This window comes from Loxodonta africana, chromosome 2 (genome assembly GCF_030014295.1).
Source record: "Loxodonta africana isolate mLoxAfr1 chromosome 2, mLoxAfr1.hap2, whole genome shotgun sequence".
NCBI lineage: Eukaryota > Metazoa > Chordata > Mammalia > Proboscidea > Elephantidae > Loxodonta > Loxodonta africana.
Window position 1 is genome coordinate 124969362 of NC_087343.1, and position 27378 is coordinate 124996739.

Genomic DNA, 27378 nt, shown 5'->3' on the forward strand with positions numbered 1-27378 from the left:
AGAAAGCCAGGGCTATTGGTCAGGCTCTGCCCCCACAGCACCACAGAGATCTGCGTCCAGATCCTCCTTCATTCCCTTCCCTCCTGTTTCTTCATGTCCAAGGCTGATACCCAAACCCATTGCCCCCTGTCCTGTGCCCACCTCAGTTACATTCTCTGCACCTGTTTGTTCTGTTTCCTGCTCTCTGGACTCTTGCCTCTGAGCTCAACATTGGCTCTGTTCTCGCTCATCTTACAAACACCGTTCCTCAAGAGCCAAAGCTCTTGTGAGTCTCTGCTGCCAATTAATCTCTTCTCCCCTCTTGGTTAGGGTGCTGGATAGCCTTGACCACCTTCTCTGCTGTTTTCTTAGATTCTTCTGGAAGTGATTGTCTTCATCCATGACTTTAGTTTCCACCTATGTTCTGTTTTACATGTTCAATCAGAACATTTTCCTGCCCCCCAGACTCACTGGCCAGCTTCCAACCACACATCTTCTGTGTGCTTACAGGACTTTCACACTCTCCTCAGCACTACTTCTCGGTGGGCTTGCTGGGCTCCCCCATAACAAAGATCCCTTCCCACTTGGGAGACAGGGTGACTGAGGCTAGGAGATTGGCTGTGAACTCCAGACATGGGCGGGGCCAGCCTGGCTGTGCTCCCTGCATTAGTTGCCCTTTTGGGGGGTGTAGTCTGAAGCCCTGGTGTGGCTCTGCTGGGGTGATGCCCCACTCCAATGGCCCAGGCTTTTCCTCAATTGAGGAATCCCCCTCAGAGGCTCTTTAGGTTCTGACTGTTTGTCTCTGTACCACAGGAACCAAATACCAGGCAACCTTGAGCGTGGATGATTGCTTTGGGCTGGGCCGTTTGGCCTACAACGAAGGGGACTATTATCATACAGTGCTGTGGATGGAGCAAGTGCTGAAGCAGCTGGATGCTGGGGAGGAGGCCACCACGCCCAAGACTCAAGTGCTGGACTACCTCAGCTACACTGTCTTCCAGTTGGGTGACCTGCACCGGGCCCTGGAGCTCACCCGCCGCCTGCTCTCCCTTGGTAAGGAGATTCAGAAGGGTAAGACAGGGGTGGGGACCTGGCAGAGGAGCTGGGCTCTGCTGATTGCTGCCTGATCTTCTCCTGCGACTGTGTTAGTCTGACCTGTCACCTGACTAATGCCTTACTGATTCTAGGCCCAGTCCAACTGCCAGCCAGCTCCTTGCCCACCTCAGTCCTGGCCTTAGCCCTTGCTGATCGGTACACTCTGGTCTCTGACACCTGTGGCCCCACATGCTCCCTTTTTTAAGAGGGGCCTGGTGCTGTGGTAGGTACATCTGCCACTATGCAGGGTGGGGCCTTCACTGTGTCAGGGCAACTCAGGAGGTAAGCTGTACTTCACGGTCGCTAGTGAATAGTGACTCGAGCCATCATTTAGGGACCTGAGGTCTGTGAGGACCTGCCATGGCATTGGTGCTTTACGTGTCTTGTGGTGTTGCACTGAGGGAGGCAGATAGCACTGCATCTTTAAAATCCACCTTTTCCACCTTTAACTAGTACATGGGATCATCGTAGTCTGGAATTTCACAGACCGACAAAGGCTTTTTTATGCTGCCACTTTTCACAGGGTCCTGAGTCTGATGTCAGCTAGCATATGCGTGTCCCGGAAGACTGATGTAGGAGGAGGGCATTGTAGATTCTGTCAAGTGAGTTGGAGCCTTGGACAGGGAGTCAGAATGCCTGAATTCTTGTTCTGTAAAACCTTAGTGTCTTGACATCTTTGGGCCTTAATTTCCGTACCTGAAGAGTGGGATAGTAACCCTGCCAAGCCTGCTGCTTTGGGTGTTGAGAGGTCCACAAGACAAAGCAGCGCAGCATCGTGTGGCTCTTCTTTTTGTTGGCATTTCAGTCTGCCTTCTGGCTATGATTAGCATCTGATGTGGCCACCAATTGTGCGTATACTAGGGAACGGGTGTGACTGACACACACGCATGTCATGAGCGGGAAGCAGGACTCTGGGCTGCTTCTCTGGACCTGGGTCCCTGGGATGTCTGGAGAGGCCTGAGAGGACAGCCCCCATGTACTCAGTAGCTGGCTAAGCGTCTCCCCTTTTTTGCTGCTCTGTCATCTCTGACCGTGGTGGGGAGAACCTTTGGTGGCTTTTTGGATCTGACCAGCAAACCGTGGTTAGAGTGCTGTGGAAGGCAGGATGCTGCGTGCAAGTGAGCTCCTGGGAGAGAAAACCGCTTGCAGAATAATTTCTCTGAATGACCTAACAGATGTTTGTGGTTTCCTTTTCTTTCTTGTTCTTTGCTTTTTCTAGACCCGAGCCATGAACGAGCTGGAGGGAATCTGCGGTACTTTGAACATTTGTTGGAGGAAGAAAGAAAAAAAACATTATCAAACCAGACGATGGACGCTGAGCCGGCAACCCGGGAAGGCATCTACGAGAGGCCTGTGGACTACCTGCCCGAGAGGGATGTCTACGAGAGCCTCTGTCGTGGGGAGGGTGTCAAACTGGTGAGATGTGTGAGGTGAACCGGGGGCCCAGGCTGTGGGCCTGGACTTTGGTTCTGGGCAGGCAGATTTGGGGAGATGCTCCTTTGTCTGAATGTACTTTTCTCAGCATCTCCCCCAATTCTTTGTAGCATCTGCTGAGGCTGAAGTGTGGGTGTTCTCTGAGACTGTCTCCCCTGATGCCAGCAGAGTTTCTGTCCTCTTAGTTATTACTGAGCTCCACTCCCCGCCCCAATATGCCCAGATTTTGCCTGACTCCCTGTTGTGAAGTAGAAAACCATGGGTGTGGATGTGTCCCAGGGCCCGCAGGAAGTCATGTTATGAGTAGAGAGTAAAGTCTCTATAGCAAAGACAAAGCTTGTGTTAGAGCTTAGTATAGGGTATCACTGGCCTCTGAGAGCCCTGGGATTCCAGAGCTTCCTCAGGGAGGCTGAGGTGTGGGGAAGGCTCTCGGCCTTTCCGTGCCCGAGTCTGTCTGGCTCCCAGTGGCTTCTCCACCTGGAAAGGCTTTTCTACCAGCCCCAGCCCTTTAAATCTCTATGAAAGGGCCCAGGAATTAGCCTTTGCCACAGGGCTTGTAGACATGAGGTATTCTTGTGGGGGAAGAGAAATCGCATGGTTTGCGAGGTAACATTTCTTGCCAGTCAAACTGAGGGGCTTTTGTTCCCTTTTGGGGCAGGGCTGGGTGGTGGTGGGGGCGGCTGCTGGACACAGCGGGTGAGACCATTGTCTGCTGCTGGAGGAGGCTGGGGCTGGGGATCTGGATCACTCAGCTCAGTGCCTGTCGCTCTGTGCTCCCCAGACACCCCGGAGGCAGAAGAGGCTTTTCTGTAGGTACCATCATGGCAACAGGACCCCACAGCTGCTCATCGCCCCTTTCAAAGAGGAGGATGAGTGGGACAGCCCACACATCGTCAGGTACTACGATGTCATGTCTGATGAGGAAATCGAGAGGATCAAGCAGATTGCGAAGCCCAAAGTAGGTGTCTCTGCAGGTCCTTCTCAGGTTGCTGAATGGCACGTCCTCTCTCTCAGCCCTGGTACCACGGGGATGCTCATTTGCCCACCCTGCCTGCCTTTGCCAGTGTCTAGCATGAATCTGTCATGGGGTACTGAGATGCTTCAGACGCAGTCTGCGTTTGTGAGTTCATGGTCCAGTGAGGAAGAAAGAGAAGGGACCCGATGTGGACAGCCCAGAGTAACTGGTACGATGACAGAAGGGCAAACAGGGTGGGCCCACAGTGAGACAAGTCAGTTTCACCTGGAGCTCCTGATTGAGATTGCAAAGGAAGAGATTAACTTGGAGGAGAATGTATATCTTTACAGTATTGGGTCTTCTCATCCAGGAGCATGCTGTATCTCTCCATTTATCCATATCTTTTTAAAATTTGAGTTTTGCTCATTTCTTGTTAAAAGTTTATTTCTAGGTAGTTTCTTTAGTCTCTTACTGTAATTGTACTTTATTTCTTCATCATTATATTTTAACTGGTTCTACTAGAATATTGTTGCTGTTAGCTGCCATCAAGTTGGCCCCCAACTCATGGCAACCCCACGTATTACAGAGTAGAACTGCTCCATAGGGTTTTCTTGGCTGTAATCTTTATGTAAATAGTTTGCCAGGCCTTTCTTCTGTGGAGCCACTGGGTGGGTTCGAACCACCAGCCTTTAAGTTAGCCGATCACAAACCCCTTGTGCTTCTAGTTTACTATTATATGCTAAACTCTTGCTTTTTAGTATTTGATATATTTCAGAGTATAAGGTAGTGTTTACTGAGAACTTAGAGTGTGACAGGCAGTGTTCTAAGTCCTTCATGTGTATTAACTGTTAACTGTATTAAGTAGGCCCTGTCATTATTTGCATCTTACACATGAGGAAACCAGGACTTGGGCAGGTCACTAGTTATTGAACTCGTTTATTCCTTTTTAGGTTTTTAGTTGATTCTCTTTTTTACAGATAGTATTTTTGTTTGCAAATAAGGAAAATTTTGTTTTCCCCTTCCCAATACTTACAATTAATTTTTTTGTTTTGTCTTATTGAACTGCCTAGAACTTTGAGAGCTGTTTATAATAGGCATCCTTGTCTTATTCTTGAACTTCCTGGAAATTCCCCTGGTATTTCACTGTTAGATATGAAGTTGGATGTTGGTTTTGTATATATATCATCCTGTTACAAAATTATTCTTCTGTTTCTAGTTCAAAAAGAATTTCTCCCATTCGAACATCTTTCAAAGAGAGCTACTTGCTGCCATGTCCCCTTTCCCCCTTCCCCATCACCGATGATTGGGCGGGAGGATTTAGCTGGATTCTGTACTGCTTTGTTCCTAATAGGATTGTAGTGGCCAAGGTGGGCCCAACATTTCTCACAGAGAGATCCGAAATAGGTTCCCATACCATGGTTGGGCGGGTATGGGGCTGGCTTCTGGACCTCATCTTGGAACAACCTTGGCACGAGGCTGTAGGAGAGCTAGGGCTTAGAGTTAGCTGTTGGCATCCTTCGTGGGGCTGAGGGAAGGTCTAGCTCATGTGCATGGAGAATGGGGATCAGGACCTCCTTTCCACTCTGTCACCCGCATGTCTCCCAAAGCCCTCCTGGGAGGAAAACTACTTTCTATTTGCCAGGTGAGGGAGGCACTGTTGTGCCAGAATCTCCTGAGAGGTTCCTTTCCTGCCCCTCAACCCCAGACACAGAACATTTTTGTGCGGTGGGGAGCGTGGGTGCGGTGTGTGTGTGTGTGCGTGTGTGCATGTGTAGAGATATTAGGAAAACTTGTCTTTGATCAGAGGCCATCTTAAGAGCCAAACGTGTTGGCTGTCACAAGCTGACCTTCTGGATCCTGTGAGGGACAGATGCTATTTTGGCTTTAAAGTGGGACTTACGAGCTTAACTTGGCCTGTGGGGAATGCCTGGCAGCTGCCTCTGGGTGCCCGACCTGCTTTCAGAATAGCCCTGTCAGTCCCCAGGGGCAGAGCACAGTTGCCAAGAGCCTCCTTGTGGGCGACAGGCCAGTGTAGAAGCTCATGCGTTTGGATGAGGCCGAGCTGGGGCTGCAGTTGTCATCAGGGAGGGACCACCATGAACTGGCACTCAGAAAGGGCCCATGGATAAAGTAGCTCAGGGAAGCCGTCTGTCCTGGGTGCACTGACCATCTCACCAGAACATGCTGCGGCAGCACAGTGTTGCGGTAGCTGATCTCACCTCCTGACCTGCCTCGAGTCCATCTGCTCCTCTTCATCCCTCCTGCCACCCCCTGACCCAGGCCACCATCCTCTGTTGCCCTAATCTCTGCTTTGACTTCCTCATTGGCCTCCTTTTTCCTACTCTGGCCCCTTCTTAGTCAGCTCCCCATGAAGTGTCCACAGTGATCCTTAGGACTTTCAGATTGTGAGTGCCCTCCCCCACATAAAGCCTTCCCTTTTCCTCGTTGGCCTCAAGGTTGCATCCAGACACTAGAGCTCCCCCCCACCACTCCCCTCTCTGTCTTTGCAGCTTTCCCTAAGCTCTGATGCATAGTTGTAATGCCATACCCGTTTTCATCCCTGGGCCTCTGTGTTGCTGCTCCCTCTTCCTGTAACATTTCTCCACCTGGCTAACTCCTATTTATCTTTCAAGTCTCAGCCCCTCTTATAGGAAGCCATTCTTGATTCTTTGTGCTGTGATCCCACAGGACATTAAGCTTACCCCCATCTTTGCTCTGATCATGCTGTGCTGCAATTACCTGGCTAATTTTCTGCCTTCCCCGCTTGACTGAGTGTATGAAGGCAGGGACCACTTCTGTTTGGTCACCCAGCGTAGTGCCAGGCACAGAGTAAACACTCATGAAATGTTATGGAATTAAGGAGAAATACTGATAGGGTGCGTAACTGGATCTATGGCCCCACCCACATGAGGTCATTAGCGTAGTCCATAGCTGAAGCACGGGCCTGGCTGGCTCTGGGCAGCAGGCTCCTCTGGGAGTATCACTAAGCCTGTCTGTAAAGACTAGAGGGAAATGAGGTAGGTGAGGGTGTGTGTATGTGAGAGCAGCCGACTTCAGGCAGCATTTCGCTTATGTCAACTTATAGAGTCCTTTCCTGATTCCATCATCTGATTTCATGAGGCTCCGAAGGGAATGAGAACTGTGCCTTCTGTCTTTACTCCTTGCAGCAGTGGCAATTAACAGTGAACTTGGGGTTGGCTGATAAATAAGGAAATTAGGTATAGCTATTAACTCCATTCACACCCTCAATTTGCCTACCCTCTTTCTACTTGGTTGGAATGTGGGTCTTCCTTCTCCTGAGCTGCTTAGAGATACCTTAGGGCCCCTTGTGTTTAGAGGGGAGAACAGTATCCAGCCTAACTTTATAAAGCAGGATGTGATAGCCTCCAAGAGGGTGTCAGGAAGGGGAGTTGTCAGGAGCCCAGTGTGAGGTAGTGCAGCAGCAGAATGTTTGGGAGAATCTGGGTAGGCTTCTTGGCAGAGAAGGCCACCAAGGTTCAGAAGGATGGTAGGACTTGACCAAGTACGGAGAACATGCAGGGTGTATAGGCTCAGGGATGGCGGCACAGTCTGAATGTGGTGGAGCAGCCAAGTTCAGGCAGGGCTGGTATGTGGGCCTGTTGAGAATGAGGTTGTCCAGGCAGATGGGTGGATGTGCAAAGCATGTTCCATAGGCATAATTCTGCAGGCAGCATGGACCTGGGTAGGAGCAGGAGTGGGCAGTGAACAAGCAGGGTGGTAGCCAGTGTCTGACACACAGCAGGAATGTGGAGGCCTCAGACCCCTGCCCTGGCCTGACTTACAGCCTCATGGGGCCTGTGTTAGAACCACTGTATCCAAAGCTGCTTCCCCCACTGGTCTGGCTGGCAGATCTGGTCCTGGTGTTCTCAAGGCAAAGAAGAATAAATCTGCATTCTTTTCCTGCCTTCCAGCTTGCACGAGCCACTGTTAGAGATCCCAAGACAGGTGTCCTCACTGTTGCCAGCTATAGGGTTTCCAAAAGGTAAGCAAAGATGGTGGTGGTGTTTGGGGCTGGTGGTAGCTGGCTCAAGCTGCAACTTCAATGCCTCCCAGTCTCTACTGCGGGAGGGTGGCTGGGCGTGTTCTGCCTACTGGCCATTCTTCACCCTTGTGCAGCACTCATCCTGTGCTGTCTGTCAGTGCTGGCCCTGACAATGGGGAGAGAGTACAGGACCTAAGCCTATCCTCCACACCTTCCTTTCTCTGCCCTTTTCTTTTGGCTCAGCTCCTGGCTAGAGGAGGACGATGACCCCGTTGTGGCACAAGTGAATCGTCGCATGCAGCACATCACAGGGCTAACAGTAAAGACTGCAGAATTGTTGCAGGTACAGCTGGTCCCTTGTAGCCTGTAGGCTTAGGAAGGGGGTATTTCTGTCTAGGTGGTCTCCCAGGGAGCCACATTAGCATCACTGGTGTAGCCAAGGGAGGGTATAGCCAGCATGTATGGAGAGTAGGGACCAGGACCCCCTTTTCACTCCCTGGGCGAGTCGCATGTCCTCCAAAGCTCCCCAGGGAGGAAAATGACTAATAACCTGTATGACTACACAATGCTATGAATATGGAGTGGTGTCACATTGGGAAGCCAGAATTAAGCATGCCTGCTGGCATTCGACAGTTGGTATTCAATAAATATTGATTGAGCATCTCCTGTGTGCCATGCTAGTGGTGGGCATGGCGGGCTCATTCATGTTTTCTTGACTGCTGAAGTTGAACTCCTGAATTGTTCCAGGGACACCTCTAAGAGAGCTATAAATATTTTCAGAGGTTGTGATTCTGAGTCACAGTCAAATGCATTTGGAGACAAAGTGTTCTGTGATATGTTACTAGGAGAAGTGAGAGGCCTGGACCAGTTTGGTGGTGAAGGTAGAGTGCTGTGGTTTAAGTACTCCCTGTGAACTCTGGCTTTCTGCCTTTGTGTGATTATGAAGAAACATGGCAGCACCATGCTGAAAAGTTTTGGGTAAAGCACCCAGTGTATGCTCGAGGGTATTGAGTTCAAATCCTCCCTAACTTTGCTCCCTTCTGAACAGCTGAACTTCTGAGTTCTGTGTAAAAGCAATGACCTGAGATACCACCAGGCGAATTTCACTGGCACCTCTCTAGAGTCCCCTGGATCCTTCTGTGTGGCTAGAGTTTCTGTGTATTTAAGGATAGCAGCCTTCACCTTTAGGCTTGCATTTGGGCCTGACCAATCATAGATCTCAATCGAATGTTGAAATGAAGATCATTGAATTTTCTGAACTTTTGCCTGGACACAGCCAAGCAAATCAGCACTCGTTCTTTTTTCAGCAGCTGCATGAGCGGCCACAAAACCAATTTTGAAGATCATCTTTATGAATTTGTATACAGTTGGCCAGAGCTTTCACAAATATGCTGATTACCTTGCAAATGGTCTTTTGAAAAGTTCATATAATCTTTTCAGTTCAACTCAACTTAGCATTCTCTAATGTTTAAATAAGTTCCGCAGACAAGCGTATTGATAGAAGACTTCTACCGTGTCTTCACATATACGAGAAAACCACCATTTCAAGAGCGGTAGGAGCGCAGCATGCACTAGAGACGTGTCCCTGTTGACATTATTGTGATTCATATCTCCTTGGAGCAGATATTTTTTTTAAGACATCTGCCACTGCTTCCTCCGTGTCGGAGTTGGTGTTCAGGACTCTCATAGCCTTGACAGGATGAATCTCCTTGATTGACTGATCCCACACCCTTGACCACGGGTCTGAGAAGAGTGGACGGGACTCGTGCCCCTATTGCTCTCCTGGATGCACCCCTGCCTCACATTCAGCTGTGGAAGACAGCAGTTTTGTGCTGTGGACTAGCTTCTCTGCTGCAACCCTGGCTTCATCGGGCCTGCCTTTTGTGTTGTAGCGCAGTTGACTGGGTTTGAATGCCAGTGCTCTCAGCGGAGGGACTCTTAGAGTCAGGGCTGTTCTGGGAGTTGCAACCACAGCTGCTAGGTGGCCGAGGCAACATTTATGTGTGCATTCCTCCTCTAGGATCTGTGTTGGCATTTCTCATGCCAGTCAGCAGTGTTAAAAGCTTTTACGTTGCATGATCTGGAGAACAGGAACTTGGATTTCAGCACCTGTCTCTAAGTGTTCACTCCACATGGACTGCTTACAGTGTCATAAATGCCTAGGCACCAGCAACAGCCTTCACACCAGGGCCCTTTGGGAATGCCACAGGCTTCTGGTGGTTCTACCTGTTGACACCCTTCCAGCTGTAGTTGATGTGTTTGCTACAGACCAGTTGGAAGAAAAAGGGCAATTCAGACTTCCTGTGAATTAGATGAGGACGTGTCTAGAGTTTTCTAGACAGAATTCTCTAAGATTGAAGACTCTGGCTCAATAATGTCTCAGCCTCACCAGGAAAGTGATTTTTAAGCTTCTGTCTTGCCTTCAGTGTGGCCTCCACATCAGCGTCATAAATGCCCGTACCTTCCAAGTTACTGGCTCTCGACTGGTGTAATAACAAGGCTAAAGATTCAAATGAACACTTTCTCACTAGGATGTGTTGTAATTACTTGTTATTGAAGGTGTGAGTTCTGGGGACTTGATTATACCCTGGTGATAAATCTGATTGTTACAAATCTAGATGTTCCCGTTACTTTTTTACTATTGGGGACGGTATTAAATAGTGAAGAGACAGTGGCATCATCACCATGATCAAATGTGTTTCCCGAAACTGTTGAAAAATGAACCAGCATGAACAATGCAGGGTTGTTTTACTACCTGGCATCCGAACATTTAAGCAGACCAGCCAACAAGTGTAAGTTTTGGAAAAACGCAGTCGCACTCTGCAGCTCCAGCAACAAGCAGGGATTGAATTTTCCTAAGTCCATTGGCATGCTAATCACGGTTATGTTTAAAAATTTCCCCAAGTTCTCGACTAGAATGGATCCAAGGAAAAAATAACATTTGTAAAAAGCTTTTATGAAATCACTTGGCCGGTTGCTATGGTGCTCCGTTCTTAGATGCATCTCCAGCAGTAGGGCTGCTTGCTGAACTGACATCCTGTTGACCGGCTTTCCAGGTATTTTAGGTGTGGGACTCTTAGAGGCTGAAGCAGCAGATGACAGTGTGTTTCATCCACTGATTTTTCATGTCAGAGTGTTTTACTTTTGTAGACACTGGAAATCACTGCCCCAATTTTGTACTTTCTCACACTTGGCAAATATTGTTTGTGCTCCAATAGCAGGATTTCCTCTCTTGTAAAGTCTACCCTCCCTTTGTCTCCCATGTGACCGTATTCTCCATTATTGTCAAATCTCTCACCTGACTGCTGGAATCTCCAAAAAGGATATACAAAAAATACCAACTTTCTGAGGATTAATGGCCGAGCCACAGAGATTTTTAGCATTTCAGTAAGCCACAGTAGCCAACTGCTGCCAGATGGTGCCACTTGATCCATCAGCTCCCTTATCAGATTCTGCACTTCAGCTTGAGCCTTGTCTCTCATTCTGTCTACTAAAGCTACACTAACTGTTGTGATTTACTGCTTACGTTGTGCTGGGTGGTGAGCAGTTCACAAAGGCATTTAAAATTCCCAGTCCAATTAATGATACCTGGTAATTCCTGAAGCTGAGGTAGCCCAAGTCTTACTCGAGGTCTGGGCTTAGGCTGGGATGCACCCGGCCACCCATGTCCCTCTACCGTACTTGGATACAGAAGTACTCCATGCAGTGGACCACTGTGGAAGGGGGTGGGGTAGGTTTTGTTGCACCCAGCCTAGCCAGGAACAGCTCCTGGGGCACAGTGGCTGAAGTGGCAGCAGCAGTGCCAGGCACCGAACAGCTCCCAAGCTAATGTTTAAAAAAAAAAAAAAAAAAAAAGGCACCTGTATCTCGAGTTAGTTGTTGACTTTCCTCTGGGTCATGTTCTCGTTATCTCCCAAACAAATGGCCCAAGCCAGGGCCTCCCTCATGAAGGGCCCCTTGCAATACTGCCCGAGTGTTCCTGCAGGGCTGGGAGCTTCTCCACAGTGGCCATCTGCAGGTCACCTGTCTTGTTCTGTTTGGGAATCCACATTTGTGCTGCAGCTTTGCTCTAGGACACAGCTCTAGTCATGTTTGCAACATTTGCTGTGCCTGTGCTGGCAAGGCATGGCTCTCCTCCACCTTAGAGTGGCTGCTCTTGGGGGTTCTCATTGTTTGCAGGCATGGGAAAATGGTATCCCTGGGGAGATGAGCTGCTTCACGACTGTTCCTGCTGCTAACAAGGTCTAATTGTAGTTATTTCCCACCAGGTTGCTAATTATGGCATGGGAGGACAGTACGAGCCACACTTTGACTTCTCTAGGGTAAGGTCCAAATCATGGGTGCTTTCGGAAGTCTCTGCTCCAGCTGGTTTGAGAAGACTGGAGCTCCTAGGAATATTTCAGCCTCTAGATCAGGCCCCCTACCTCACCAGGGGAGAACCCTTATTGCGGGTGAAGCCCAAATCCGGAACCTTGGGGCCTGAGGAGCTCAGTGGCTGTTTCCTCTGTAGATGTGGGGAGTGTTTCCCCTGCCTCAACTCTGTGTCACTCTTTGTGCAGACTGTAAAGCAAAAGGCCTCACTAGGTCTTTGTGAAAAGAGTTCCTGCCTCCCCTCTCCCCACCTGGCTGGGTTTCCTTTGCAGCCTGGGCCCATGTTCCAGGCTGACTCATGAAACACACTTATTACCTCCCCCTGACCCTTTTGGCCATGGTCCTGTGGGTGGTGGGTGAAGTCAGTTGCAAACTTGGGTGAAAGTTGTTGTCTGTTGCAGCGACCTTTTGACAGCGGCCTCAAAACGGAGGGGAATAGGTTAGCGACGTTTCTTAACTATGTAAGTACTGGGTCCAGGCCCACCTGTTCACTCTCACTTAATTTTATAGAGCCATGAGCAAGATGCTTTCAAGCGTTTAGGGACGGGGAATCGTGTGGCCACATTCTTAAACTACGTGAGTATGATGTGTGCAGGGTATGGGCCCTAAGAGGACCTTGGGTCCAAAGTGCTGTCTTATATTCTGTCACTATCTGGGCTGATACCCCAGCTGCTGGCTAATGGCTGGGCTGGCCCTTCTGGGCCTCACCATCCTTCTTGGCTGCAGTAGAGACAGTTGGTCTCTGTTCCCATCTGTGCGCTCCCTTCCCCGTGCCACACCAGCAACCTTCTCACATCCCTGACTCTTTTTTTGATGGGTCCAGTGCTAGTCTGGATTTTTGGTATGGGTGCCCTGGAGGGCTCTCTGCTTGCCAGCAGAGTGAGGAGATAGCTGTGAGGTGCTCTTAGATGAAAGCTGCCCTTGTTTCCCCAAAGGCTCTGTGGTTTGCCTCCCACCTGCTGCCTCTGCTCCATCCTGAGGGCCTTGGGTTTGCCTTTCACATGAGGAATAATTTCCCTCCTCTCTCCTGAGAGAGTCACCTCTAAACAGGCATAGAGGCTGTCAAGTGATTTGGAGAAAGAAGCCCATGTCCATTTCTTCCTTTGGTTTTTCATTTAAGCTTTTATTGTGTGGTTGTTAAGTGCTGGGATGTGCTCTGAACATGCTGGGGAGCACATGTGTGGCCTCTCTTGTGGAGCTTAAGGTCTAATACAGGGGACTTAAACTTTAAACATAACCTGTACTCTGCCCATTGCCGTTGTCGATTCCAACTCATAGCGACCCTATAGGACAGAGTAAAACTGCCCCATTGGGTTTCCAAGGAGTGGCTGGTGGATTCGAACTGCTGACTTTTTAGTTAGCAGCCAGGCTGTTAACTACTATGCCACCAGGGCTCCCTAGAGATAATTACTTAGTTACCATGTTGATAAGTGCCATGAAGAAGTAGCATAAGGAGCTTTTGGAGCCCAGTGTTGGAGTTCAGGAAAGGCCTACGTCATTTCAGACTTGACGGTTAAATGGAAATTAGCTGGTGGAACATGGTTTTTGGCAGAGGGGAGAATGTGTGGAGGGCTGGAAGAGCGAAGGATATTGGGATGTTGAAAAACTAGAGAAAGGCTGGTATGGCTCAGAAGCCACAAATGAGCCTAGAGTGGTTGGAGGGAGAGGCTGGTGAGACTGACAGGGCCTTGGGGTTCCAGAAAAGAGTCTGGGTTTAATCCCGAGGGCCATTGGAAACCACTGGGGAGGGGGGTTCATCTTATTCATTTAGCATATGTCCGTCAAGTGCCCTTCAATCTGTCTGGTATGTGTCCTGTGGAAATAATTTTTAGCTCCAGATTCTATTACATTATATGCAAAAAACTTGAAGTAAGAGCCAGATGAGAATGAAGTGATGCTTTGGGCATGAGTTGAGGCATGCTCTGTGAGCGTGTAGGACTTGAGTTCTTTTTTGTTTGTCTCGCTGTGGGAGAGGCAGATTCTCTGCAGATACAGTGCCCTATCTGCCTGCCCAGGTGGCCCTTGGGAAGGCAGCTGTGCTGGAAAGTGGTTTAGAGCAGCAGGTTACTAGAGCCAAGGAGACAGCCCACAGTGAGGGCCACATTTGGTGAGGGAATCAGCAGGAGGCTCCTGGTCAGGGCACTTCACTGGGCACAGTGGCTTAGGCAAGGCCAGGCTGGATGGTGACTCAAGGGGCAAGGATTGGGACAGGCATTTTTCTGAGTATAGACTCAGATAGTTCCCATCAAGGGCAGCCAGGATATGGGTCTCTTACACTGACTTTTGGGTGCCTGTGAGCTACACAGATTAAGCAGGGCATGAGGAGGTGCAGGGTATGGGAAGAGCCTTTTGTGGCATAAGGGCTGACCATTGAGCAGTGCCATTTATGCTGTTTGACAGAGAGGAGGGTGATCTGTGCACCTTTTCATGTCATTTGTGGCTCATTTCGTCTGAGTGTCTTGGGTAGAATGGCCAAGCTTTATGTCTTATATTCCCAGATGAGTGATGTAGAAGCTGGTGGTGCCACCGTCTTCCCTGATCTGGGTGCTGCAATTTGGCCTAAGAAGGTAAGTTCTGGTCCTTACAGGTCAGAGGTTGAAGCAGAGCTTAGACCTTCCCCATACCCTGGTCCTTGTCCTGCTTGACTGTCACTGTGATGGGCCTAAGCCCCTTCCCACCTGGACTCTGACCTTGTGGCCTCAGCTTCCAACTGCAGAGAAGGGACAGGGGAGGAATGTTCCCTCAGGGGCAGGTGGGTTTGGAAATGTCCACCTACCATGAAGGGTAGGTGCTGTCTGGGAAGATCCTCTACCACTGAAATTCTAGAGCCCTGTCCCCCCATACACAGGGAATTGAGGCTGTTTCTGCTCAGGGAGAGGGCTCTGTGGTGCTTTGGGGTCAAGTCTCAGAGCCCATGTTGAGCCACGTGTGTGTGGCAGAACATTGAGCAAAAAAAGCCAAATTCCATGCTTATCACACATGGCATCTTTCTTGGAGTTCAGAGAATATGTCTTAAGGGGATAAATCCCTTTGTTTCTGTCAGTGGTACCGTCTAGGGACTCCTTCCCATCTTGTTCCCTCAAGCCCAATCTCTGAGGACGTGGTCTGACAGGCTTTTCTTTCCTAGGGCACAGCTGTGTTCTGGTACAACCTCCTGCGGAGCGGGGAAGGTGACTACCGAACAAGGCATGCTGCCTGCCCGGTGCTTGTGGGCTGCAAGTGGGGTAAGTAGCTTACCGGTGGTGCTGGCCTTGGTGGTCTCTGCCTGGGAATGGGGACTAGGGGTGGGGAGGGGTCAGGGAGGAGATTGCTGTTTGCCTTATAAACCTTGTAGAACAATTTGATTTTTTAAACTAAGCACGTATATTACTTTTAAAAATTAAATGTTAATTTGTATTTTGAAAGCTTTATGATTTCAGTTTACCATTCATCTGTCAGTTTGTTGTACTGCGGTGGCTTGCATGTTGCTGCGATGCTGGAAGCTATGCTACCGGTATTTCAAATACCAGCAGGGTCATCCATGGTGGACAGGTTTCAGTGGAGCTTCCAGACCAAGACAGACCTGGTGGTCTAGTTATGAAAAAAAATTGGCCAGTGAAAACCTTATGAACAGCAGGAGAACCTTGTCTGATACGATGCCAGAAGATGAGTTCCTCCAGTTGGAAGGCACTCAAAATACAACTGGGGAAGAGTTGCCTCCTCAAAGTAGAGTTGACCTTACTGATGTGGATGGAGTAAAGCCTTCAGGACCTTCATTTGCTGATGCAACACAACTCAGATGAGAAGAAACAGCTGCAAAGATCGATTAATAATTGGAATGTAGAATGTATGAAGTATGGATCTAGGAAAATTGGAAGTTGTCAAAAATAAAATGGAATGTATAAAGATTGATACCCTAGGCATTAGCTGAAATGGACTGGTATTTGCCATTTTGAGTTGGACAATCTTATGGGATACTATGCTGGGAATGACAAATTGAAGAGGAATAGCATCAAATTCGTCAAAAAAGAACATGTCAAGATCTGTCCTCAAGTACAGTGCTGTCCATAACACTATAATATCCAAACAACTACAAGGAAGACCAGTTACTAAGATCACTATTCAAATTTATGTATCAACCACTAATGCCAGAGATGAAGCAATTGAAGATTTTTACCAATTTCTGCAATCAAGCTGCATTGATGGTTACCGGTGATTGGAATGTAAAAGTTGGAAACAAGAAGTATCAGTAGTTGGAAAATATGGCCTTGGTGATACAAATGACATGGGAAATCACATGATAGAATTTTGCAAGACCAATGACCTGTTCATTGGAAACACCTTTTTCAACAATATAAACGGCGACTATAAACATGGACCTTACCGGATGGAATACACAGGAATCAAATCGACTACACTTGTAGAAAGAGATAATGGAAAAGCTCAATATCATCAGTCAGAACAAGGACAGGGTCTGACTGTGGAACAGACCATCAATTGCCCATATGCAAGTTCAAGTTGAAGCTGGAGAAAATTAGAACAAGTCCAGAAGAGCCAAAATATGACCTTGAGTATATCTCACCTGAATTTAGAGACCATCTCAAGAATAAATTTGATCCATTGAACACTAATGACTGAAGACCAGAAGAGCTGTGGGATGATACCAAGGATATCATACATGAAGAAAGACAAAGTTTATTAAAAAGACAAGAAAGGAAAAAAAGACAAAAATGGATGTCAGGAGGCGGAGCCAAGATGGCGGACTAGGCAGACGTTACCTCGGATCCCTCTTACAACAAAGACACGGAAAAACAAGTGAATCGATCACATACATAACAATCTACGAACCCTGAACAACAAACACAGATTTAGAGACGGAGAACGAATTAATACAGGGAAGCAGCGATAGTTTCCAGAGCCTGGAGCCAGCGTACCAGTCAGGTACGGCACAAGCACAGAGACCTGCTCCATCCCCCTGAACTAACCCCGGGAGGGGGACCAGCCGGTTCCACGGGCGGCGTGGGACGCAGCCGGTAGGAGAAGTCCCCGGGAGGCAGTGACTGATCTTGGAGCAGAAAGAGCAGCATCCGAGCCGGGGAACCGTCCCGCAGAGATTTGGACTGCTCGCAGGTACGCCATAAACACGGAGAGTTGCTCCACCCCCTGAACTAACCCCGGGAAGGGGACCAGCCGGGTCGCGTGGGCGGCATGGGACGCAGCCGGTAGGAGAAGTCCCCGGGAGGCAGCGACTGGTATTGGAGTGGGGAGAACAGCGTTCCAGCCGGGACACTTGGTCGCGGCACAAGCACGGGGAGCTACTCCACCCATCTGAACTAACCCCGGGAGGGGGCCCACCTGGTTCACGGGGGCGGCACGGCCACGCGGCTGGAGGGACGAGAAGTCCCCGGGAGGCAGCGACTGATTTTGGAGTTGAGAGTGCACCGTCCCAGTAGGGGAGCCTTGACGCTGGGCGTGGGGCTGGAAGCGGAGGATCTGACCGTGACTCCAGCGGGCCAGACCCCCTGGGGGCAATCTCCACACAGCCAGCACACATAGGCGACGCGCCTGCGGGAATCTCAGATATAACAGTCATTCCAAGCAAGACAAGCAACTCTGGCTATATTCTGAGGTGCTACTCTCCTATCTCTCTGTTCCCTCCCCCACCCTCCCCAGGCGGCTTCATTAACATCTGAATAGCCTGAGCCAGAGGGAGAACTCTGATAGGGATCTGACTGCAGTTTTTTTTTAGCGGATTTTCTGGAAAAACTAGTTTCCCAGTGATGGCTCGGAGACAACAATCCATATCAAACCACTTAAAGAAGCAGACCATGACAGCTTCTCCAACCCCCCAAACAAAAGAATCAAAATCTTTCCCAAATGAAGATACAATTTTGGAATTATCAGATACAGAATATAAAAAACTAATTTACAGAATGCTTAATGATATCACAAATGAAATTAGGATATCTGCAGAAAAAGCCAAGGAACACACTGATAAAACTGTTGAAGAACTCAAAAAGATTATTTAAGAACATACTGGAAAAATTAATAAGTTGCAAGAATCCATAGAGAGACAACATGTAGAAATCCAAAAGATTAACAATAAAATAACAGAATTAGACAACACACTAGGAAGTCAGAGGAGCAGACTCGAGCAATTAGAATGCAGACTGGGACATCTGGAGGACCAGGGAATCAACACCAACATAGCTGGAAAAAAATCAGATAAAAGAATTAAAAAAAATGAAGAAACCCTAAGAATTATGTGGGACTCTATCAAGAAGGATAACCTGCGGGTGATTGGAGTCCCAGAACAGGGAGGGGGGACAGAAAACACAGAGAAAATAGTTGAAGAACTTCTGACAGAAAACTTCCCTGACATCATGAAAGACGAAAGGATATCTATCCAAGATGCTCATCGAACCCCATTTAAGATTGATCCAAAAAGAAAAACACCAAGACATATTATCATCAAACTCACCAAAACCAAAGATAAACAGAAAATTTTAAAAGCAGCCAGGGAGAAAAGAAAGGTTTCCTTCAAGGGAGAATCAATAAGAATATGTTCTGACTACTCAGCAGAAACCATGCAGGCAAGAAGGGAGTGGGACGACATATACAGAACACTGAAGGAGAAAAACTGCCAACCAAGGATCATATATCCAGCAAAACTCTCTCTGAAATATGAAGGTGAAATTAAGATATTTACAGACAAACACAAGTTTAGAGAATTTGCAAAAACCAAACCAAAGCTACAAGAAATACTAAAGGATATTGTTTGGTCACAGAACCAATAATATCAGATATCAGCACAACACAAGGTCACAAAACAGAACGTCCTGATATCAACTCAAATAGGGAAATCACAAAAACAAACAAATTAAGATTAATTAAAAAAAAAATACACATAACAGGGAATCATGGAAGTCAATAGGTAAAAGATCACAATAATCAAAAAGAGGGACTAAATACAGGAGGCATTGAACTGCCATATGGAGAGTGATACAAGGCGATATAGAACAACACAAGTTAGGTTTTTACTTAGAAAAATAGGGGTATATAATGAGGTAACCACAAAAAGGCATAACAACTCTATAACTCAAGACAAAAACCAAGAAAAACGTAACGACTCAACTAACATAAAGTCAAACACTATGAAAATGAGGGTCTCACAATTTACTAAGAAAAACGCCTCAGCACAAAAAAGTGTGTGGAAAAATGAAATTGTCAACAACACACATAAAAAGGCATCAAAATGACAGCACTAAAAACTTATTTATCTATAATTACCCTGAATGTAAATGGACTAAATGCACCAATAAAGAGACAGAGAGTCACAGACTGGATAAAGAAACACGATCCATCTATATGCTGCCTACAAGAGACACACCTTAGACTTAGAGACACAAACAAACTAAAACTCAAAGGATGGAAAAAAGTATATCAAGCAAACAATAAGCAAAAAAGAAGAGGAGTAGCAATATTAATTTCTGACAAAATAGACTTTAGACTTAAATCCACCACAAAGGATAAAGAAGGACACTATATAATGATAAAAGGGACAATTGATCAGGAAGACATAACCATATTAAATATTTACGCACCCAATGACAGGGCTGCAAGATACATAAATCAAATTTTAACAGAACTGAAAAGCGAGATAGATACCTCCACATTTATAGTAGGAGACTTCAACACACCACTTTCGGAGAAGGACAGGACATCCAGTAAGAAGCTCAACAGAGACACGGAAGATCTAATTACAACAATCAACCAACTTGACCTCATTGACTTATACAGAACTCTCCACCCAACTGCTGCAAAATATACTTTTTTTTCCAGCGCACATGGAACATTCTCTAGAATAGACCACATATTAGGTCATAAAACAAACCTTTGCAGAGTCCAAAACATCGAAATATTACAAAGCATCTTCTCAGACCACAAGGCAATAAAACTAGAGATCAATAACAGAAAAACTAGGGAAAAGAAATCAAATACTTGGAAAATGAACAATGCCCTCCTGAAAAAAGACTGGGTTATAGAAGACATCAAGGAGGGAATAAGGAAATTCATAGAAAGCAACGAGAATGAAAATACTTCCTATCAAAACCTCTGGGACACAGCAAAAGCAGTGCTCAGAGGCCAATTTATATCAATAAATGCACACATACAAAAAGAAGAAAGAGCCAAAATCAGAGAACTGTCCCTACAACTTGAACAAATAGAAAGTGAGCAACAAAAGAATCCATCAGGCACCAGAAGAAAACAAATAATAAAAATTAGAGCTGAACTAAATGAATTAGAGAACAGAAAAACAATCGAAAGAATTAACAAAGCCAAAAGCTGGTTCTTTGAAAAAATTAACAAAATTGATAAACCATTGGCTAGACTGACTAAAGAAATACAGGAAAGGAAACAAATAACCCGAATAAGAAATGAGAAGGACCACATCACAACAGAACCAAATGAAATTAAAAGAATCATTTCAGATTATTATGAAAAATTGTACTCTAACAAATTTGAAAACCTAGAAGAAATGGATGAATTCCTGGAAAAACACTACCTACCTAAACTAACACATTCAGAAGTAGAACAACTAAATAGACCCATAACAAAAAAAGAGATTGAAACGGTAATCAAAAAACTCCCAACAAAAAAAAGTCCTGGCCCGGACGGCTTCACTGCAGAGTTCTACCAAATTTTCAGAGAAGAGTTAACACCACTACTACTAAAGGTATTCCAAAGCATAGAAAATGACGGAATACTACCCAACTCATTCTATGAAGCCACCATCTCCCTGATACCAAAACCAGGTAAAGACATTACAAAAAAAGAAAATTATAGACCTATATCCCTCATGAACATTGATGCAAAAATCCTCAACAAAATTCTAGCCAATAGAATCCAACGACACATCAAAAAAATAATTCACCCTGATCAAGTGGGATTTATACCAGGTATGCAAGGCTGGTTTAATATCAGAAAAACCATTAATGTAATCCATCACATAAATAAAACAAAAGACAAAAACCACATGATCTTATCAATTGATGCAGAAAAGGCATTTGACAAAGTCCAACACCCATTCATGATAAAAACTCTTACCAAAATAGGAATTGAAGGAAAATTCCTCAACATAATAAAGGGCATCTATGCAAAGCCAACAGCCAATATCACTCTAAATGGAGAGAACCTGAAAGCATTTCCCTTGAGAACGGGAACCAGACAAGGATGCCCTTTATCACCACTCTTATTCAACATCGTGTTGGAAGTCTTAGCCAGGGCAATCAGGCTAGACAAAGAAATAAAAGGTATCCGGATTGGCAAGGAAGAAGTAAAGTTATCACTATTTGCAGATGACATGATTATATACACAGAAAACCCTAAGGAATCCTCCAGAAAACTACTGAAACTAATAGAAGAGTTTGGCAGAGTCTCAGGGTATAAAATAAACATACAAAAATCACTTGGATTCCTCTACATCAACAAAAAGAACACCGAAGAGGAAATAACCAAATCAATACCATTCACAGTAGCCCCCAAGAAGATAAGATACTTAGGAATAAATCTTACCAAGGATGTAAAAGACCTATACAAAGAAAACTACAAAGCTCTACTACAAGAAATTCAAAAGGACATACTTAAGTGGAAAAACATACCTTGCTCATGGATAGGAAGACTTAACATAGTAAAAATGTCTATTCTACCAAAAGCCATCTATACATTTAACGCACTTCCGATCCAAATTCCAATGTCATATTTTAAGGGGATAGAGAAACAAATCACCAATTTCATATGGAAGGGAAAGAAGCCCCGGATAAGCAAAGCACTACTGAAAAAGAAGAAGAAAGTGGGAGGCCTCACCTTACCTGACTTCAGAACCTATTATACAGCCACAGTAGTCAAAACAGCCTGGTATTGGTACAACAACAGACACATAGACCAATGGAACAGAATTGAGAACCCAGACATAGATCCATCCACGTATGAGCAGCTGATATTTGACAAAGGACCAGTGTCAATTAACTGGGGAAAAGACAGCCTTTTTAACAAATGGTGCTGGCATAACTGGATATCCATTTGCAAAAAAATGAAACAGGACCCATACCTCACACCATGCACAAAAACTAACTCCAAGTGGATCAAAGACCTAAACATAAAGACTAAAACGATAAAGATCATGGAAGAAAAAATTGGGACAACCCTAGGAGCCCTAATACAAGGTATAAACAGAATACAAAACATTACCAAAAATGATGAAGAGAAACCCGATAACTGGGAGCTCCTAAAAATCAAACACCTATGCTCATCTAAAGACTTCACCAAAAGAGTAAAAAGACCACCTACAGATTGGGAAAGAATTTTCAGCTATGACATCTCCGACCAGCGCCTGATCTCTAAAATCTACATGATTCTGTCAAAACTCAACCACAAAAAGACAAACAACCCAATCAAGAAGTGGGCAAAGGATATGAACACACATTTCTCTAAAGAAGATATTCAGGCAGCCAACAGATACATGAGAAAATGCTCTCGATCATTAGCCATTAGAGAAATGCAAATTAAAACTACGATGAGATTCCATCTCACACCAGCAAGGCTGGCATTAATCCAAAAAACACAAAATAATAAATGTTGGAGAGGCTGCGGAGAGATTGGAACTCTCACACACTGCTGGTGGGAATGTAAAATGGTACAACCACTTTGGAAATCTATCTGGCGTTATCTTAAACAGTTAGAAATAGAACTACCATACAAGCCAGAAATCCCACTCCTAGGAATATACCCTAGAGATACAAGAGCCTTCATACAAACAGATATATGCACACCCATGTTTATTGCAGCTCTGTTTACAATAGCAAAAAGTTGGAAGCAACCAAGGTGTCCATCAACGGATGAAGGGTTAAATAAATAGTGGTATATTCACACAATGGAATACTACGCATCGATAAAGAACAGTGACGAATCTCTGAAACATTTCATAACATGGAGGAACCTGGAAGGCATTATGCTGAGCGAAATTAGTCAGAGGCAAAAGGACAAATATTGTATAAGACCACTATTATAAGATCTTGAGAAATAGTAAACCTGAAAAGAACACATACTTTTGTGGTTACGAGGGGGGGAGGGAGGAAGGGTGGGAGAGGGTTTTTTTTATTGATTAATCAGTAGATAAGAACTGCTTTAGGTGAAGGGAAAGACAACACTCAATACATGGAAGGTCAGCTCAATTGGACTGGACCAAAAGCAAAGAAGTTTCCGGGATAAAATGAATGCTTCAAAGATCAGCGGAGCAAGCGCGGGGGTCTGGGGAGCATGGTTTGCGGGGACTTCTAAGTCAATTGGCAAAATAATTCTATTATGAAATCATTCTGCATCCCACTTTGAAATGTGGCGTCTGGGGTCTTAAATGCTAACAAGCAGCCATCTAAGATGCAGCAATTCGTCTCAACCCACCTGGAGCAAAGGAAAATGAAGAACACCAAGCCCACATGACAACTAAGAGCCCAAGAGACAGAAAGGGCCACATGAACCAGAGACCTACATCATCCTGAGACCAGAAGAACTAGTTGGTGCCCGGCCACAATTGATGACTGCCCTGACAGGGAGCTCAGCAGAGGACCCCTGAGGGAGCAGGAGATCAGTGGGATGCAGACCCCAAATTCTCATAAGAAGACCAAACTTAATGGTCTGACTGAGACTGGAGGAATCCCGGCGGCCATGCTCCCCAGACCTTCTGTTGGCACAGGACAGGAACCATCCCCGAAGACAACTCATCAGAAATGAAAGGGACTGGTCAGCGGGTGGGAGAGAGACGCTGATGAAGAGTGAGCTAATTATATCAGGTGGACACTTGAGATTGTGTTGGCAACTCTTGTCTGGAGGGGGGATGGGAGGATAGAGAGAGAGGGAAGCCGGCAAAATTGTCAAGAAAGGAGAGACTGAAAGGGCTGACTCAAGACGGGGAGAGTAAGTGGGAGTAGGGAGTGAGATGTATGTAAACTTATATGTGACAGACTGATTGGATTTGTAAACGTTCACTTGAAGCTTAATAAAAGTTATTATTAAAAAAAAAAAAAAAAAAATGGATGTCAGAAGAGACTCCGAAACTTACTCTTGAACGTAGAGCAGCTAAAGCGAATGGAAGAAATGTTGAAGTAAATGAGCTGAATAGAAGATTTTCAAAGGATGGCTTAAGAAGACAAAGTATTACGATGAAATGTGCAAAGACCTGAAGTTAGAAAACCAGAAGGGAAGAACACACTTGTCATTTCTCATGCTGAAAGAACTGAAGGAAAAATTCAAGCCTTGAGTTGCAATATTGAAGGACTGTATGGTCAAAATATTGAAGGATACAGAAAACATCAAAAGAAGATGAAAGGAAGACACAGAGTCACTGTACCAAAAAGAATTGATCAACGTTCAGCCATTTCAGGAAGTAGCATATGATCAAGAAACGATGTTATTGAAGGAAGAAGTCTAAGCTGCATTGAAGGCATTGGTGGAAAACAAGGCTCCAGGGGTTGACGGAATACCAATTGAGATGTTTCAACAAACAGATGTAGCCCTGAGGTGCTCACTCATCTATGCCAAGAAATTTGGAAGATAGCTACATCAGCTGACTGGAAGAAATCCATATTTGTGCCCATACCAAACAAAGGTGATCCAACAGAGTGTGGAAATTACTGAACAATATTATGCATACCACATGCAAGTAAAATTTTGCTGAAGATCATTCAAAAGTGGTTGCAGCAGTACATAGACAGGAAATTGCCAGGAATTCAAGCCAAATTCAGAAGACCATGTGGAACGAGGAACATCATCGCTGATGCCAGATGGATCTTGGCTGAAAGCAGAGAATACCAGAAAGATGTTTACCTGTGTTTTATTGACTAGGCAAAGGTATTTGAATGTGGATCATAATAAATTATGGGTGACATTGTGAAGAATGAGAATTCCAGAACACTTAATTGTGCTCATGAGGAACCTGTATATAGACCAAGAGGCAGTCATTCAAGCAGAACAAGGGGATACTGCATGGTTTAAAATCAGGAAATGTGTGTTTCTAGGTTGTATCCTTTCACCATACTTAATTCAGTCTGTATGCTGGGCAAATAATCCATGAAACTGGAGTATATGAAGAAGAACTCAGCATCAGGATTGGAGAAAGACCCATTAACAACACGCTGTATGCAGGTGACACAACCTTCCTTGCTGAAAGTGAAGAGGACTTTAAGCACTTACTGATGAAGATCAAAGACCACAACCTTCGGTATGGATTGTATCTCAACATAAAGAAAACAAAAGTCCTCACAACTGGACCAATAAGCGACATCATGATAAACGGAGAAAAGATCAAAGTTGTCAAGGATTTTTTACTTGGATCCACAATCGATGCCCACGGAAGCAACAGTCAAGAAATCAAACAATGTATTGCGTTGGGCAAATGTGCTGCAAAAGACTTCTTTAGAGCGTTAAAAAATAAAGATGTCACTTTGAGGACTAAGGTGCATCTGACCCAAGCCATAGTATTTTCAGCTGCCTCGTATCCATGGGAAAGGTGGACAGTGAATAAAGAAGACTGAAGAAGAATAGATATCTTTGAATTATGGTGTTGGCGAAGAATGTCAAATATACCACAGACTGCCAAAAGAATGAACAAATTTGTCTTGGAAGAATTGCAACCAGAATGTTCTTAGAAGCAAGAATGGTGAGACGTTGATGTACTTTGGAAATGTTATCAGGAGGGACCAGTCATTGGAGGAGGATATCCTGCTTGGTAAAGTAGAGGGTCAGCAAAAGAGAGGAAGACCCTCAATGAGATGGATTGAGACAGCGGCTACAACAGTGGGCTCAAACATAGCAATGATTGTGAGGATGGCACATGACAGGGCAGTGTTTCGTTTTGTTGTCACGGGGTTGCTCTGAGTTGGAACTGACTCGACGGCACTAACAACATGACTTCAATAATGCATTAAAATATATTTGGTTTTATTCATTATGAAAGTGTCCGAGGAAAGCGTTCGAGGAATGAAATAGCAGTTCATGTATTTTTGAGACACACATGCTTAGGTGACGGCTCTACTACTCTGGTACCCACAGCACGGAGATTGGGATCTGCTGGCCTGCAGCACCTGATGTTGATGTTCCAAGCCCTCTATAGTCCCAAAAGGCTTCCTCATCCTCATATCCTGCCTCTCAGTTCCCACCTGCCACATTTAGCAGTATCAAGCTCCTTGAGGTCCTGGGCACTATCCCTGGTGGCTGCTACATCAATGTCTTTCTTATCCGTTCTTACTTCCTGGGACCCCCTTGGTGTGGGAACCATCTTGATATGGCCATCTCCCCAGATTAACTTTGGTTTAGCTTCACCTCCTAGCCCTGGGTTCTCCTTCTCCCTAACATGGTTAGATACCCCTTTGCTCTGCCCCCACGGCAGCCTGTACACATGTATCTAGTGTCACTGGCAGAATTGTGTACAACTATCCGCTTTTGTGTCTGTCTTGCCCACCAGATGATGAGCAAGTAGATGCCCAAGACTATGTTCTCCTCGTGTTTGATTTGCAGGGCTCAGTATGGGGGTCATCATGAAGGGGTGATCATTTTGGCTGACCCCAATAGGATTGTAACATACCTTCTTTCTGTTCACAGTTTCTAATAAGTGGTTCCATGAACGAGGACAGGAGTTCTTGAGGCCTTGTGGATCAACAGAAGTTGATTGACATCCTTTTCTGCTCTTCCCCTTCCTGGCGCCACAGCCCATGTTGTCTTCAAGTTCAGCGCGACAGATACCTTTGTATGTTCCAGCCACAGTCAGGCGGGTCTTTGGAGGAGTAAATGTTTGTCTGGCACAGAGGGAGAGTGGACTGGGGAGGATCCAGGTGACATGGGTCTGTGCCAACCCAGCCATCCCCTCTGGTCAGCCTGTGCCATCTCTGGTCCCCAAAGGCAAGGTCAGTGTGGCTGCAGCAGAGTCAGGCTGTCCAGCACCTAGCAAGGTGCCTTCGTACCTCAGATGTTTTAGTTGTGAGATATTTCAGTGTACCAAAGTTCTGATACCTTGTTTACATGTTTGTCTTTATGACATTTTTATCAATTGTGGCTTTAACCAAAAAATAAAATGTCCCTGCCAAAAGCCTTAAAGAGCCTTATTTGGAGTATTTTTTTAAGCCTGGGGAACTTTTACCAAGTTCTTTATTTCCTGTGCATCACCTCTGTTTAGGCAGAGCCTGAATAATGAATGCTTTAGTGGAAAAGAACTTTGGGTTCTAGACCTCATTCAACACTCTCTATTTCCTCTAAGCTTGAGTGTCCTTTTCTGGAAAGTGAAGAAAATAGCCCTATGTCCCAGAGAACATAGAAAGCATATATGTTCATTGTTGGGATACTGTAATAATTTGAAATTTCTTTTTTAAAAAGTTAGCTTTGTTGTTGAGACTATACACAGCAAAACATACACCAATTCAACCATTTCCACATGTACAAGTCAGTGACATTGATTACATTGTTTGGATTGTGAAACCATTCTCACCCTCCTTTTTGGCGTTGTTCCTCCCCC

The 27378-nt window shown here is 45.7% G+C and overlaps 1 protein-coding gene and 2 pseudogenes across 7 annotated transcripts in view; 1 reads left to right on the forward strand and 2 right to left on the reverse strand.

Annotated features, from left to right (window-relative positions):
- The window catches only part of P4HA2 (prolyl 4-hydroxylase subunit alpha 2), a 40213-nt gene extending 13250 nt beyond the window's left edge, over positions 1 to 26963 (forward strand). For 5 of the 7 annotated variants that reach the window (XM_010590097.2, XM_010590088.3, XM_010590082.3 and 2 more), the window contains exons 6-15: positions 793 to 1032; positions 2294 to 2490; positions 3290 to 3466; positions 7396 to 7466; positions 7710 to 7809; positions 11735 to 11788; positions 12348 to 12413; positions 14336 to 14404; positions 14965 to 15061; positions 26472 to 26963. In XM_010590097.2, coding sequence (XP_010588399.1) covers positions 793 to 1032; positions 2294 to 2490; positions 3290 to 3466; positions 7396 to 7466; positions 7710 to 7809; positions 11735 to 11788; positions 12348 to 12413; positions 14336 to 14404; positions 14965 to 15061; positions 26472 to 26542 — 1142 coding nt within the window. In that variant the 3' untranslated portion in view covers positions 26543 to 26963. Of the gene's footprint in view, positions 1 to 792; positions 1033 to 2293; positions 2491 to 3289; positions 3467 to 7395; positions 7467 to 7709; positions 7810 to 11734; positions 11789 to 12238; positions 12299 to 12347; positions 12414 to 14335; positions 14405 to 14964; positions 15062 to 26471 lie in introns of all 7 variants that reach the window. The other 2 variants (XM_023548376.2, XM_023548398.2) reach the window with 1 other exon arrangement.
- On the reverse strand, positions 8008 to 9619 carry LOC135228469 (CLIP-associating protein 2-like; annotated as a pseudogene).
- LOC135228471 (CLIP-associating protein 2-like) lies at positions 9655 to 10562 on the reverse strand (annotated as a pseudogene).
- Positions 26964 to 27378: the final 415 nt, after the last annotated feature.